At 42.6% G+C, this 16,499-nt stretch overlaps 1 protein-coding gene across 3 annotated transcripts; it reads right to left on the bottom strand.

Annotated features, from left to right (window-relative positions):
- Positions 1-1,085: 1,085 nt before the first annotated feature.
- mapk6 (mitogen-activated protein kinase 6) lies at positions 1,086-16,239 on the bottom strand. 3 transcript variants are annotated; one of them, XM_075478687.1, is made up of 8 exons: positions 16,034-16,239; positions 11,574-12,510; positions 11,159-11,476; positions 4,740-4,884; positions 4,213-4,377; positions 3,887-4,082; positions 3,667-3,784; positions 1,086-3,483 (listed from the first exon to the last, which is right to left on the bottom strand). In XM_075478687.1, the coding sequence occupies exons 2-8, from the start codon at positions 11,808-11,810 to the stop codon at positions 2,386-2,388; spliced, it is 2,277 nt and encodes a 758-aa protein (XP_075334802.1). In that variant the 5' UTR covers positions 11,811-12,510; positions 16,034-16,239; the 3' UTR covers positions 1,086-2,385. The 3 variants fall into 3 exon arrangements, with proteins under 3 accessions (XP_075334802.1, XP_075334876.1, XP_075334734.1); XM_075478761.1 differs by lacking the exon at positions 16,034-16,239 and adding an exon at positions 14,485-14,644; XM_075478619.1 differs by lacking the exon at positions 16,034-16,239 and adding an exon at positions 13,234-13,363.
- Positions 16,240-16,499: the final 260 nt, after the last annotated feature.

Raw genomic sequence — 16,499 nt, 5'->3', positions numbered from 1 at the left:
GGTCAGAATCAGGCTTCATTAAGTAAGAAGGCAGAGGTGATGTTACACAATCACAAGTACGTCATACTCATTCACTTTACCACTTCTCAGAAGGAAATGTTGTAACTGTGACTCTAATCTGCCTTCGAAAGCACATTACTTTTTAGAATAAGTTGTCATGCAATATATACGAATACATATGTATGAAATGAACTCTTCCTTACTTTGATATACATTTAATAGCCGAAATGTCAAATCATTATTATGTTACACTTATCCTTACATATATTTCATTACCTAATTGTCTTATATTCCTGTTACTGCTGTGACAAGAAATGATGTAAGATGAATAAAGTTCCATCTTATCAAATCCAAAATGTGATTTAACCCAAAACTGACTGTCAGTAACAATGTCACCAAAACCCACAAATACCCATTATTTCTACACCATCCACTGTCATATTGTCAAGTTTGTTCTCAAATAAAGCTTTGGAGAAGTTTAGAAATGAGCAAGAAGTCCAGCAGAATTTTCCATTTCAATATAAATGTGACCTAAAATATGATCAGATTTTCCATCAAACCATTAAAGTAGTTAAGAAGAATCCAGTTAAATAAGACTAAAAATAGATTTAAGGAAACTAAACTAATATTACACATCTGAGTAATAAAAGTACATGAACGTTTGGTTTCAATAAGCTAACTTAGAACTTTGCTTCGAATAAGTCTGGACTTCGACCTGGCCGTTCTATTCCATTATTTCCACACCACCAGACGTCACCTTATCAGTTCTTTCTCAGGTTTGGATCTTAATTTGAGAGCAGGTGGAAATCTTAGTACCAAGCTCCCAGCTCTGAAAGGCAGCAGTCTCATCCAAGTCTACATTTAGCAATGGTTCAAACTTAGTTGCAAGCGCTCGCAGTGTAATCGAGTCTGCCTAAGGACATTAGAAGTGGAATGTAAACGTGGCAGCACTGCAGTCGGCACTTTTTCCTCATCAAGGATCTTTTCAGCCCTCTCTCAAACAGAACTCGAGTTACAAAAACACAATTTAACCGTTCGCTGGAAGAGAGACATCTCAGGTCAGAAATAACGAAGAGAGACGAGACAACTTTGCCAGTAATTTTTATTTTGAGATATTTTGTAGAACAGGGGAACCAATGATTACAAAAAAAGTCCGAAAATGTTCTACATGCTACACCTTAACCTAATTCATCATGCTTGCTTGGAAAAAGTACATAGAAATTTGACAAAAATGTACAATTAAAACTGACGTACATTATACCCACCGTTAACTTCACTTTTGATGTACCTTTCTGTTGCCTCCATGCACGCATTTTTTATTTGTTTCTTTTTTCAACATTTAGATAGAAAAAAAAAAAAAAAAAAAATTAAGACTTTTAGGCGCTTCTTTAAACCATACAGAAGTTTTCCCACGAAGGACCGAATGCACCTGTACATTAAAAAAAATAACCAAAGAATGATATCCATTCGAACATTGATGGAAAACGGAAAGCCTCAACTTACTTTTAGAACAGAACACATGAATCTGCACGTGCACACCCTGATAGTGCCGAAATGAAAATGGAAGTCTGTCCAACTCCTGTCTCTTCAATGATCACATTGACAAAACACATTTTATAAAATAAATATCGCACATCTGCTAGAAATAAATAATGATTACTGAAGCACTTCACTATGTTAAAATGCCAAAGTGAGACAGATTTCAACTATGCGACCACTTCATTTCATGGTACGAGGATGGTCATGTGTGTAAAGCACTAGTGCGGCTTCGAGTGTCTCTCACGGCTGTTACCTTGAGGTAGATAACACATTTACATTAACGCCTACGATAATGGTTGCTGCTGGCATCATGTGTCAGATTTACAGTATGAAAAGGGTTGTTAAGGAAGATTTCTTTGAGGAAAGTAACAAAAGAAACCCCCCCCCCCCCCCCATGTGTATCCCCCTCCCAGGAAAGGCTGTTTGAAAGCTCACAGCAATGTTAGTCTACCGTCCTTCCCCATGTCATGACCAAAGGAGCCAAACGTCATCTCTTAAATCCTCTGTTCCCGTTTCTTTCTTCAAGCAATTTCTGCATCTACAGTACTTACGTGTGCGAGTGACATGCCAGTTTAGCAATGAGGGCGTAGACATTAACCCATGAAGGCCAAGTGATCAAGGCTCAGAGTGATGGCAAAACTCTTTAAATATAATAAATCACCCCTCTCAACTCCAAGGAAAATAATGATAATAATAATAATAATAATAATAATAATAAAAGTAACCGATAAAAAAAAGGTATGAAATGATTCAAGTACAATATACCGTATTATAAAAAAAATAAAAACAAAACTGCCTAGATTTTGGACTGTGAGGGAGGATATATATATATATAGATATATTTCATTAATTAAGATGCTTGAAGATGCTGCTGTATGTTTTGTGGGCAATTTGTGGGGAGCATTTGACAGCACAAGGGGTGAAGGATGCCTGGATGGATTTTAGAGGCAAGTCATCAGGGCTGTCAAAGCCAGGCAGGGCCAGAGAGTCCAGCTGCATATTAAGCACAATCTCTGTGTGACTGTCGAGGAAGCTGTCGTCAAGCTCTTTCACCACCGAGGGCTCCATCTCCGGACTGGCCACGGTCTCTCCGACCCCCTCTTCCTTTCGGCTGAACAAGTGGTCCAGGTAGCTGGTGTAGGTGCTCTCATTCTGGAAATGGTCCTCTTTGCGAATGTCCCAACACGCTTCATCTATCAAACAGCCGTTCTCCTCGACCCTTTCCCCAGAGCCGAAGCTCTCCCAGGGTTGAGCAGGCCAGACGCAGTCCCCGGAAACGACTCCCAGCCCTCCTGCACCTAACTGGGCGAGGTTAACCAGGCACTTCTCCTCCTTCTCCTGACTTATGGTTTTTGACATTGAGCTTGAGCGAGGAGCCTCCAGCTGGGAGACGGAAAAGTTGAGCTCGTTAAGAAGGCCCACGTCGCTGATCAGGGTCACCTCCTGACAGGGCTCGGGCTGCAGGCTCAGTTTGATGGTGCTGGCGATGAAGGAGTCAAAGTCAAAGCCTTGGTTCTGCTGGCTTTGAGGCCTCTCAGTCTGGTGTTTCTCCTGCACCTGGTCTTTCTCCACCAGACTGTGGGTCTTCTCCGCCTCCTGCAGTGCGATCCTGGCCTTTACGAGCCCATTCTTTTCACACTTGCTCTTGGCTTTGCGGTCTGCCTTGTCCTTGTTGTGTTGCTCCTTCCAGTTGGAGAGGTCAATGATGAGTTTGGGCTCATAGTAGTGGTTGACTTCACTATCCCTCCAGATGAGGTTGTCAAGGTAGGAGGGTGACACGGCCTTGTAGTTACATGTGTGGCTACACTGCAGATCACAGTATTTGTTCTCATGGTGGTCTTCCTGCCAAGACCGCTCGGATGGGAGCAGCAGAGTGGAGTAGTCGAAGGACGGCTCATCCAGAAACTTCTCTCGATCAACGTCTGCATATTTACGTGGATCGACCTGGACATAAAAAAGAAAATATTAGGCCTTTGATATCACATCAAACAGTAAAGGTAAGCGAGTCAGGAGCAAGTTCCACCTACATCCTTTCATACAGACTTGTCACATATTGCTTTATGACTCCTGAAATCCTCACAGCACTACTCAAAAGCAAAAAGAAAATATTTGTGAAAACCAACACACCTGGACCTCCTCCTCATCTGTGACATCAGAGAGTGCTCTTGGGTCAACCTGAACTTCATCTGGATCATGGGTGCTCTGCAAGTGCCAATCAGCCTCCGAAAACTGGCTCTCATGATACCTGATTCAGCATGAAATAGAGACGCATTAATACATAGAACATATAAAACAGGAGAAAAAACAAAACAAACAAAACAGGGGTAACTTTGCAAACATAGCGTACCTGTCCCAAGTGTGGCTGTGGCTCTGGTCCATGAGCAGGATATCATCTACTTCATCCTCAATGTGGAAGGGGTGCAGAGAGACGGGCTCATCCAGGGGGAAGGAGTAGTCAGCCATATAGGGGTGGGCCAGGGCCTCCTCCGCAGTCAGACGATCCATGGGGTTAAAGGTGAGGATCTTTGCCAGAAAATCCAGGGCTTCGAGGAAAATGAGATGTCACGTTAGGAAACAAAAGATATGATACACAAAATCCTGACTTCCATCTGTTTTCATCAGAGTCCTTTCATGAGCCGGCAAATACTCCTGAATACACAATGCGGTGCTCACCCTGTGGACTGACGTCCGGCAGCAGCTTGTCCAGCGGCATGTGAGGCTTCGACATGTCGTTGCGGATGAAGACGGGGATAACGCTGTGGAGCTCTTGTCGGTCTTCCTCTCGCAGTACAGGTATGGACTCGAGGATCAGCTGCATCTGCTCCAATTCATGGGCTCCTGAAACACCGGGCAAACAGACAAACATCGGGTTCATTCTTAGAAAAGTTACACAACCTTCAACACCTGCATGACTGAGTTTGAACGAGGATAAGCGTAGCAGGTCATGGGAATAGCTGTTATTTGCCTCGTGTCCAGCTCGAGGCAGTTCTTACACACACACACAGAAACAGTTTCACCCAGCTTTATTATAAATTGCATAAGCAGACCCTCTGCATCTATCTCCTGTCTTTTCTAAACAGACATTAACTGACTAAACAAACATATGCCTTCGACCAACGCTGTATATTATATTAAGCAAGCTGCTCTCCTTTATGTTTGCACAGGAGGTGATTCGGCGGGTCTGACATATGAAAATTTACCTGCAAAGAGGGTTTTCCCCGTGAGCATCTCGGCAAAGATGCAGCCAGCTGCCCACATGTCAATGGCTTTTGTGTAGTTGTTAGGAGAGAGCAGCAGGCGAGGAGATCTGTACCACTTTGTGACGAGACCTTCAGAGAGATGGCCCTGTGATAGCAGGAGACATATTGGAGCCATTGATAAAACAATTAATTTAAAACAGGGGGGACAAGGTACGGATAGCATGATTCCCACACACACACTTCTTCTTGAAAAAGCATTTATAAACTGTGTGTCCACATTCACAGATACGATACTCAGGCAGAGATGTGATAACCATGCCTGCTAGTCTGTCTAAACTCTGAAAACGTGGTGCCATCCACTTAACAGACGTGCTCTGTGCTCGTCACGTACACAACACAGCATGATGACAAAGACCCAAAAGAGAGAGAAAAAAAAAAGGCTGAAAAGGGGGATTTCAGACACGTGCAGGCCATGTCAGCAGTCTGAGAGAGCAGGATAATCCCCCAATGCCACACCAGTGACACCAGCCTGCTCTTCACTCCCAAACAGTGCCTGACTAGTCACAGGACACTAAACAAAAGAAACTGGCCTGTGTGTGCATGCATACACCGGGGGAGGGGAAGTGGTAAAATAACACCCTTGTCGCCCCCTGTCTTACCCCCATATGCAGTGGTAGTTTGTGGTGAGACCAACATGGCCAGCTCACCACTGAGTGAAGCTCACGTTTCAGCCCAAATTTAGCCTCAGATACTCAATGTAACACCATCCTGACATACATCACTCCACTGCCAGCCCTTGTTTCAATGGACCTATAAATGGCACACAATGCAGACAAAAACTCCTTGCTCCAGGTAACCAGATGATCTTTTTTTGTCTGAGAGCAGCATGTAAAAGAGGTTAGGCAGAATTAGAACGTAGTATCGCACAGATAGGTCAAACCTGATGACTGACACCTGGCTCGGCTGTCCAGCACCCATTCTGCGACACCGCTTGGTAAAAGCTGACTGATGCGACTGTGGTTATGGTGGAGAAATGCATGCAATCAGCTTAGCCCAGAGGGATGCAAATTATGTTAGCTTGAGAGAGAGTGTTTGGTCATTGCATAAGGACAATTCTGTGTGCAATGGACTAGACCTTAAAGTTTACCTACGAGCCAAAAGGCATAAAGTGCATTAGGTGAAGTCAACCTGTTTAACTAATTTCTAGGCTCGCCACTCATCATAAAGAGAAGAAACACAGGCAAAGCATTAACCACCTCGCACCTCAGGCCATAGTTGGTGAATAACTTGACTACATGATCTAGATCAGAATAGGTTGACATATGACTCATAACAGGTTCACAGTGTGTCAGACTGCGATAGTTTTAACTTCATGTAGCAGGTCAGACCAGATATCAGTAAAAGCAGGATCACAAAGAAGGAAAAGATCACACGCAAGTCAAGCTCTAGGTTACAGCTTGTAAATGAACACTAAAACCATTGATGTCCTTGCTGGCACTCAATGTAGCTTAGCTATGACCCACCCACATGAGTCATTTCACTGTTCAAGAGTTGTACTTCAAAGTGGATAAGCAGAGCGTCAAACATCTATGGTGACAATGGACATAAGCGACTACTTGTTACACGAGAGATCTCTGTTATACAGGATGGTTTGAGTTGTTGCAGATCATGTTAAAACTACTTCTAGTTACAACAAAGTAGGTATCTGAGAAAATAAGTGACACCCTCTCTCTGAAATTCACTAAGTTTTAGGTTGACTCCCAAACCCGACTGATGCCAGACAGGCCTGTTGCTGGCATGACAACTGGGTCAAATATGTGGTTTAGAGTGTTACTGCACTTGCGGTTTTGAGTTGCAGGAAATTTGTGTGGCAGAAAGGACCTCAGTGAACCCTCCTTATAAAACCACTGAAAGAAAAGAAAAAAATCCCTTGTATCTCAAATAACTGACTTTTCCCACCAAGCCACAAGTAAACACATGATCCTGATTATCAAAATTTTTTTTCTTTACAGGTTTGCTTAAGTTCAACTACTATGACTTTAAGTAACAACCCAAAAGACTTTCTACAGAGGTACATTATCATTACTTATTAGTGATGCTCCGATCAGCATTTTTTGGACCGATCACCGATCACCAAAATCATGATCTGCCCGATTGCCGATCACTGCCGATCACGGAAGGAATCTGACATTTCCATGCTTTTCATCTAGCAGAGAGTGCACCATTTATAGAAATTAAACCACCAGAGGTAGCTGGGGACATGTAGAACATGAATCTGGTGAAGTTTGCAGAAAACAATTGTTTTTTTTATTTTCTATTAATATTTTAATCTGCCCATATACACCATTCATTGGGTATGATTTCAACATCATATTATTAAACAATGATGCAGTGAAATGACTTGAAAATCACCACAGAGGTAGCTGGGGACATGTAGAACAAGAATCTGGTGGAGTCGGCAGAGAACATTTTGATTTGGTTCTAAATTAAGTTTTCAAATCTGACTATGCAGAAATTAGTTTGATTCTGAATATGCTTCAATAATTTTGCTCTATCATTTCGTTTTAATCATTAAAAAGAATGTAGTAAAAAAAACAACCAAGTAATGACAGGTGTATGTATTCCAACAAATGAAAAATATAACTTCGATATAGATTTCTGAGTTTACGGGGTGCACTTGAATGCACCATAAATCGCTCACACGCTTTACCGTACGACGCGATGTAAACGGGCACTCGATTTTCAAGTGTAGCTAGCGCAACCGTGCCTCTCCGAAGCGCAGATGGCGTGACCGCAGTAAGTTTCACATCTTTCTGACACACTTTGAAGAAATTCCAGACAAGAGAGGTCATGTTGTTGAGATGCACTGTAGAGGTTTTGCCTGTTCGGTTCTGTACACACGTCACGTACCACATTAGAAAGTGGTCGCTAGTAATTTACGTCAAAAAAAAAAAAAGCTAGTAATTTACGTCACGTGATCGGTTTTTTGATCGGCATATTTTTCCGATCGCCGATCAGGCTATTTTGGGCATTATCGGCCGATCATGATCGGCAGCCGATCGATCGGAGCATCACTATTACTTATCAATGGTTTGTTCATTTTCCAAAGCAAATGATTAGTCACAGTGATGTGAAAACTGCATAGAATTACAAACAACATGTTTTGGCACACAGAGTCATGTGATATGGTTCACGTTACGTTTGTTGCATTATCCTGTAGCAGTATACAGCCTAAGCCTCCAAAAACAGCACATTTAAGATGAACAGAAGTTTAGCTCCCAATGAAGGGCAGGCCACAACTGGAAATGAACACAAACTTTAGATGGGCTACAAAAATAGGCCCTGAGCATGCCCCCAAACCCTCCCCCCCCCACACCCGCACAAAGGGCTGGCTGGGAAAAGGAGGGGAATCTGGATTGGAGAAGTTGGTTGAGTGCACGCGAGTTCTTGTCATTCTTGAACCCGAGCCAACATACGGGCCAACCTTAAAGCTCACACTTGCAGTAAGAGATCGTCTTCTGAAAACAGTGAGCCCAGGCATACAGGTACTTCAACTCTAAACAAAGTCATGCAGGTTTAATGAAAGCCAAAATTAAATTGATTTTATGTCTTTTAGTAATCCACACAAAGGAAAAAGAAAGGCATGGGGTAAGAAAAGGTGGGGAAAACAATTAGTCAAACCTATGTCACTGATGCATGGCTGCAGATATGCAACTGAAACCATCCCAGAATCTGAGGTTTACTGGAAAAAGAGCACTTCTTTATTTAGATACGTTATTCAAATAGCATGCACTCAGTCACCCAGCTGCTGTCTCACTCTGACGCAGAGGCGGTTTATTAAACCATATTTGCCCCCAGTGATTCTGCCGTAATGTTAGGACTGGGCGATTAATCGAGTTTTACGATTTCTCGAGATGTTTTATGAAATCGAGAAAGATTTTGACATATCGAATTTCTCGAGTTAATGCTGTAGAACCTAAATGAACAAGATTTCGCCACTCTGATTTTCCTTCTGTGCTGTGGAGCTGTCCGCTCCCAGTGTTTCCCACACATATACTAATTCGTGGCGGTGCGCCACAGATTCAACACCGGCTGCCACATATGGCGTTTCGTTATTATTATTTTTTTAACGCTATTTAAAAAAAATACTCGTATTCGTTAAGCTGCATGCATTTCCTTTCCCTGCTCTGCCTCCGTCTCTCTCTGTCCCTCGCGTCTCTCTCGCATAGCCTACACACACACACAGCCCCTCCCCTCGCTGCTTCCCTGGAAGCTTGCTAGCTCAGCGTCGCGTTAGATTAGCTCTATAGCTCTGGCTCAACCGAAAGACGGCTGGAGAAATTCACGAAAGGTTGGTATCACGTGCACCTTTATAAAATCACACATTAAAAAGTCCTATAAAAATAGTTTATATTTTGAATACAATGTTGTCCCGTCCCGTCCCGTAGCAAACACGCGATTACGCCTTCTTTATAAAGTTAACTAGTCGCAAGTTTGTCGTAAAAACAAAAAAAAATGTAGTTGGGTTGTCGAGGTCAAAACACTAGCAGCTGTGAATCAAATAAAGTAGTTTTTTAACACTCTTACACTGAATGTTTGCTGCTTCAATCCACCACACATTGCCTTCACATCTGTGGGAAACACTGCGCTCCACTATATAACTGTCTACCCTCAGATTTTATGTTTATAATTACAATAAGGCAATATATTTCTTCCTTGGTTTGATAATGTTAAAAATGGTGCACAAGCACTTTGTTACTAGTACCTACCTCTAGGCACTTGGCTGCCTACCTGTTTGCACTTCAATAAAAAAAAAAAAACTTTGCTGAATTTGGTGCGATTTTTTTCTTTTTTTATATTATTTTTTCCTGCATAGATATCGAGATATATATCGTATATCGAGATACAGCAAACACTAATCGAGATTATTGTTTTTCTCAAAATCGCCCAGCCCCACATAATGTCCAGCCAGCTCTGGCCACATTTGCTTTTAACGCCTCCACACTCACTGGCCACCATATTGTCAAATAGATGTGATGAGTGTAGTTTTTTTAAAAAAAAGCCTCGTTTGGTACGAGGCACCAAACACGCATATCAAGCGAAAATGGGTGCCATGATTCAGCTCTACCTCCCCCAACACTGTTACGGCAGAGGAGACAGAATCGCAGCAACATTGTTCAGAAATGACAGGTTAAAACCCGCAACAGTAATCACAGACTAAACATCCAGTATTTGCATCTTTGACAAAAACTCAGCAGTAGTCTGCTGTAGTGCTACAGCAGACAACAGTTAAACACAAGAGAGCTGACCCCCCTTAGCAAGCAGCTTTTCAATACCCACTTGCCTGGATGCTTCTTATCAGACAAAAGAAAAAAAAAAAAAAAAAAAAAAAAACCTTATACAGATGGAAACCGCCCACATGGTTAACCCAGCTTCATGGCTGGTGACTGGTTACAGTCACTGAACTGCGCTTGAGAAACTCTCACGTTTTTTTCCGTCAACTATGAGCCTTCATCTTCCTCTACCCATTGCATTGTGACATACTGTCTCCACCATAGATATGACTCATACGAGCACAGAAGTCAGATTCATCATGAGTCAAAAAAACACAGTTAGAGGTTATGGGGAACAAAAAAAAAAAGCAACAGCTGTGGTGAACAAGTGTGCGCAAGTCAGTCTGAAGCGTTTCATGACTTGGAGGGCTCCTGGCTGTGATCTGAGGCTGAACCAGCCAGTGGATTCACATCACGTGAGCCCACTTCAGACAATCCAATGACTAATCTGAGACACGTGTAAGCATCTGACCGCCTTAAAGGAGATCCAACAACTACAGAGAGCGCAACAGGGGTGGGGGGTGTTGACTGGCCAACCTGCATGTCCTCACGTCACCATATGGTCAATGACTGGAATTTCCTCATCCCTTTATAAAGGTGACAGCAAGCCACAAGGGCAATACAGACCCTCCAACTGGCTAAAATGAGGTAATACACTGTGAACCCCATGAGACTTTAAGCAATTCCTAAAATTTTAACAAATGTTTTGTAACTATATTGCAATTAAAAAATTCAAATAATTGTTTTGTTATGTAAAATTTATGTAATGGAAAGAACCGTAGGGTTTTCCAGCCTTGCTTCTCCTGAGAAGGGAAACAAGAGGCGTTACCATAAGGACCAACATCCTGTCTTGTTTACTTCCTGCTGTGAAAAACTACGTCACCCTGGGGAGCTCCACATTACCGGGCAATAAACATCCCCTAACAGAGTACCCATCGCGGAACAGAAAGCGTAGAACTACAGCCTACACAGCGCTGTTATCATACATCATGAAATCCCACAACAACAACAAAAAGAAAAAAAAAAGAAAGAAAAAATAACAGACTCTCTTAACACAGCTGCAGCAGACAGCAGTAATGGCCCTACCTTGTGAGAGTAGTGGGGATCCATGATGCGGGCCAGCCCGAAGTCCCCGATTTCCAGTACCAGGTCCTCTGTGTTAACAAACAGGTTGGCAGGCTTGAGGTCACGGTGCAGCACATTGGCAGAGTGGATGTACTTGAGGCCCCGCAGGAGCTGGTACATGAAGAGCCTGGCATGGCCCTCGGACAGAAGGCCCCTCTCCAGCAGCTGACGCAGGTCAGTCTCCATGTACTCTTGTACGATGTAGACCGAGTTGACCTCAGTCAGAGACACCACATCCTCTGTTAGCCTGCGACCGCTGGGGCCCAGTGTCTCAAACACCTGGTGACACAAAAGGTCATTCAAAATAAATGAATAAATCTGCCCCAGTTATCGATGAGATAAGCATTCCGTCTTACTTTTGAATCGTACACCGTACCTTGACAATGTTGTCGTGGTCAAGCCGTCTGATTATCTTGATTTCCCGCAGGGCGTGCTTCACGCTCTGGGGATCGGTCAAGATGATTTTCTTCACAGCTACACGTTTGTCACAGTCCGTGTCAACAGCTGAGAACACCAGGCCATTCCCTCCGTAGCCCAGAGGCTTCAAGTCCATGTAGCGAGAGCCCAGGTCAAAGCCGTGGATATTCATGAGCGACTCAAACTTCTCTGCCATGGTGACTGCTTTTAGGCTCTTACACCAAGCTACTGCTATTTCTCACACCTGTACCCTGGCCTGTTTGAAGCCCAAGTTTAACACCAACAGAGGAATTCTGATAATTCCTCCCCTGCTTCAGAGGCTGAGCTAACTGAACCCCTATACAGACGACTACAAAATCCCCCTGGCTTGCCGTCACTGTCAGACGTGGGGCACTAATGTGTAATCATAATTTCTTTCCATGTTGAATTTGGAAGAGAAATGTTAAAAGATGAATTCCTTCTCCTATCCTTTGTGTGTGGATAGCATTAACTGAACAGGTCTTAGTAAACTAGTGTTAACAGACTGCAATGGAATGAACTTTGAGGCCAATTTAGTCTTTCTTTAAGAATAACAAAAGCATAAAAATAAAAAAGCACTGGGACTTAAACTATAAAAACATGTAGTTGCATCCTCACAGTGCAGATACATTCAGTGTATGACTGGTCCTGAGCAGCTTCATGTGTGCCAAAATGCACAACTTTTTATTTTTATTTTCCTTTTTTTAAATTAGTTTTCTCTCTCTCTCCCCTTTCTTTCTGTCAAGTCACCTGATCTATACAATTTAAATGAGTCTGGCCTTTAAGTCTTCAAAGGAGTTTTTCACCCTCAGTGATCAGGTGGCTCGAGCTCGCCACAGTCACAATCAAAACTATCCTCCATTTTACTTGGTTATAACCTAGAGAAGAAAAAAAACACATAAGACAAATGGTGAGAAAACCACAACCAAAATAAAGGCTCAAGGGGTTTAAACCCCAGCGTGGAATTAGGTTATTCCCATGACTCGATTACCGGCTTTCGCTACAAACCCGGTGCCGTGAGAGAAATTAGCCCCTCCTCTACCCGGTAAAGGCGCTTGCTAGTCCGGTTTCTGGGTATCGATAATTTTTTTAAGAAAGCACACGGATGTTTGACCAAGGTTAATATATAGCAGGAATGCTGACACCTTATCTTAAAGGGAAAAAAGACGGCTTCAATCCGGAGTTGATGCCGCGCGTTTCGGCCTTTGTGGGGTCAACGAGTGCGTGGCGGTTCAACGACAAGAATGGAAACATACAGACAAGCCGCTCTCAAGAGCTCCGTCGACTTGGTATTAATTAATCACATACCCGCTCCCAGCAAGTAACACTATCACAAAGGACATTATACAAAGAAAACAGCTATCTGTACGCGTTGTCTATTTGACGAATATCAAACGCAACATTTAAAAGAAATCCGCCAACAGCGTGAACAAAGGAGTCGTTGTTGGCGGAGGCTTTTGACTACGTGGTACAGCTTTCCCAGCGCTAAGCAACACAAAGCCGAGGCCGACTAAACCGCTCGAAACGACAGTAAATCTGCGGTGTAATCCCAAATGGTGTATATAACAGTGGCAAGAATAGACGTGGAACAAATTACTTACAGTCCTTATTCGTTGCATTAATTCGGTTATTATGTAAATCAAACCCAGAAAAGGTTTGAGTGCGCTCCGCTCCCCGAGCTCTGCGGATCTGCTGCAATCGCCATTTAGGCTGGCTATGAAAGGCTGTGCTGACGTCACAGGGCTGCATTCATGGATTGTCGGAGGCGCGAGTTGATTTGCCGAAATATGCTGAAATATGTTTTGCCTGTTATTAGGTCACATAGTCAGTATATTTAAGAATGCTTTTAACTTACTTGGAACTGAGTAATGATATTTCCACATCTAATAGAATATTAAAATTCTGAGTCCACAGTCAGGTTAAGCTGGTTCACTATTCAGATAAAACATTAAATGTGCCAATTCAGATGTAGTAATAACGTTTGCCGACACATAACTTTTTAAACATATCTAACCATCCCAGAAACACTGTGCACCCATTCTCTGTTGCATCTTTCATTCAATAGCTCATCTTTTAATGCTATTTTTCCAAAATTGAAAAAAAATGGTGCATTACAACATACAGTTGAAAATAAACCAAAAGCTACTAATAAAACTTATTTTAGCAGTGCAGACCGGTGGCATCCCTGTATGAGTCCGCCGCAGACTCGCCCATCAGACAGGCGCCGCACGGAACATTGTGTAGCGGACATGGGAGCTTCGAGCAGTACGTGAAAGCAGCAGGAGTCATTCAAAAACGTTTGTTTGAAGTTGGAGATCACGCGATAGCGGTAGATTCAAAATCCTGTTTAATGATGACATGTTAATGGCTTACATAGAAACGGGTACAAATCGCAACGATGGCATGGATCAAGATGTGAATGTGCAGCTTAGTGTGCAGCGTAGTGTGCAGGCCTACAAGTGTATTCATTTAAAATGATAATGCAGCCCTATGAAGGATTTTATACCAATTCAGTTTCATTCCCTGTGCTACAAAATTATTGGACTGAATTTCGGGTCTTTCTTGATGTTAGTTTACATCCTTTCCAAAATAAGCACATTGCAGAAAATGTCGGCCTCTTTAGACCTTGCAGTATAGCCTATAGACATTTCTGCTTTTTCTTTCTCTATCTCAGACGTGCATTTAAAAAAAAATATGGCTACCTATCCGTTGTTTTGTTCCTTCTTTGCATTTAAGCCCTGTTTTTTCAGTATTGGTCCAAAGGCTGTTATCTATTTTTGTTTTGCACGCAGTATTGGATTAGCCTTGTCGTTGAGAAAAATCCCCCGCCCGGGCCACTCACTGCCGCTTACGGATTTAGAAAGTCCATCTGTCCCCCAGGTGCGCAATGTGTTCTTCTTATAGGAATCCCCTCTCACATCGCATCTCCATGAGGCTTATGCATCCAGAGTGACAGATCAGAGAACGCATTATTTCTCACTTTTCATAACCCTCCGTCAGACTGTTGCCTGGTCCAGACTGTCAGTGTGGATGCTGTGAATGGATCGGCAGCGTGGGCGGGTCGGCAGGCAGCACCACAACCGCAGCAGTCTGCATCAGCATCCGCATGCAGACCATGTGAGAATCCATGTGTCGGAGAATGCAGATGCCTCTCACAGGCCGGGATGGGCTCTGCGATGGAGAACAGAAACTGCATGCGGACTGAACGTGGTGCGACAGAGCCGGAGAGACAGACATATAGAGAAAGACGTGATATATGGCCAACTTTTCATGGGATTGTTTTATGTGATATTAATATTTTTAATGATATTTGACCCTGCTCACTGTTCACAAAGACGTACTGTTATGTAATAAGATAATTATGGATGATTTCCTGGATTTTAAAGCAAGAATTAGGCTAAATGAAGATGCCATAAATGCAACACAGCCAACGCATTGTGAGCTTAAGGTGGATTTTGTTAATGTTACTGAACTAATACATCATTGATCCGATATTAGTTTCCCAGCCTTTATCAGAGGTCCACAGCTGCTTGATTGCCATTGCTCTGATGGGTCTTTGATGTTTTCTGATAGCACATTTTCAACCTGTATCCTGCTTTTAGCCATCCAGCCAATACTCCCCCATATCCCAAGGAAAGCAGTAACAAAGTAAGACAGTTTGAAATTTCTTTAATCTGAGTGCATTAATGTGATTCCTTGTCCTGGTGTTTGGCCAATTCCATAGGTATCACTGATTGTTTGTGCTAAAAGCTGCATTAATAAGTAAAAGTCAGATTAGTAAGATAAGGTGCTTGCTTGCCCTGAGAATACTCTTTGCCCTACATGGGCTGTAGATCCACAAATGGAGGTCCCAAGGTAAAGTTTCATACTGCATCTCAAATAAAATAAACCCTTCTCCCTTTGATTGTTTTTGGGATGGCATAAAAAAAAAAAATCTTCCAAGCAGTAACATTTTGCTCATTTTAGTCTGTTCTGCTGGTTTGTCTTGTTATATCATGAGACAGTTGACATAAAGTCCTACTCCAACAAATCTGACTAGGGGTCATCTATTTTTGCCACTCACACTTACGAATAGCACTCTATAACAATCTATTACCCAAAACAAACACAGTACATTCAGGAGACTTGTTTGTAGGGCAGACTACTTAATATGAAGTTTTGGACATACTGTTGTGCTGAGTAGAGTGACTCTTTAACACACTTGCACTATTACAGGGAATCTGAGTGTCTCTTTTCATTCATTCATGTCTCGATCAATCAAAGTATAAAAACTTTTTTTTCATTATTATTTAATCTACACAACTTCTTAAGGTATTTGCCTAATTCATTGACAAAAACAGAAATACCTTCAATATCACAACTGTCTGTTTGTTTCTTGTTGAAAATCTTCGTGCTACTTACCAAGGCTGAAATTCTCCTGAGACAACAGGAGCAACATGGTTTAAGAAAGTTAATATTCCATCCAAGAGAATGATTCCTGTATCCACAAAGTTAGTCCAAAACGACAAGATGAAAGCTTTCAGTGCAGTCCAGTATCTGTAAATGTGTGAGTACGTGAATGTATTCTCAGAGCCTTGGCTGTGTTTTGTCCTCCTCCATGTGCCTTTAGTTGTGAGGTGGAGCTCCATGGAAAGTTAATATAGGCCAGTCCAGAGAGGGGAGGAGACTGCTCTGTGTATGGTTTGGCTTGTCAGTGTGTCAAATCCACTAGAGTCTTTTGCCACCACCTCTCCCTGTTTCCCTCTCGCACTTTGTGGCCTGTGCCGGTGCCGAAACTTGGTAGATTCCATTTCCTGAGAGAGATTTCTGTGAACCCAGACTTGTGAATTCATTAATTATATCTGCCAGGTCAAATCAAGGGACTAGA

The sequence above is a fragment of the Odontesthes bonariensis genome, chromosome 1 (assembly GCF_027942865.1).
Source record: "Odontesthes bonariensis isolate fOdoBon6 chromosome 1, fOdoBon6.hap1, whole genome shotgun sequence".
NCBI lineage: Eukaryota > Metazoa > Chordata > Actinopteri > Atheriniformes > Atherinopsidae > Odontesthes > Odontesthes bonariensis.
The sequence above is the reverse complement of the archived record's forward strand: the minus strand, read 5'-3'. Positions and strand labels throughout refer to the sequence as shown.

What these genes read in the sequence shown, in the direction of transcription:
- mapk6 (XM_075478687.1), bottom strand. Translation starts at nt 11,810, where the DNA reads ATGGCAGAGAAGTTTGAGTCGCTCATGAATATCCACGGCTTTGACCTG. An exon ending in ATCCCCACTACTCTCACAAG is followed by an intron (nt 4,885 to 11,158) that starts GTAGGGCCATTA and finishes CTGCTATCACAG; the next exon opens with GGCCATCTCTCTGAAGGTCT. An exon ending in CACAGCCACACTTGGGACAG is followed by an intron (nt 3,785 to 3,886) that starts GTACGCTATGTT and finishes ATGCTGAATCAG; the next exon opens with GTATCATGAGAGCCAGTTTT.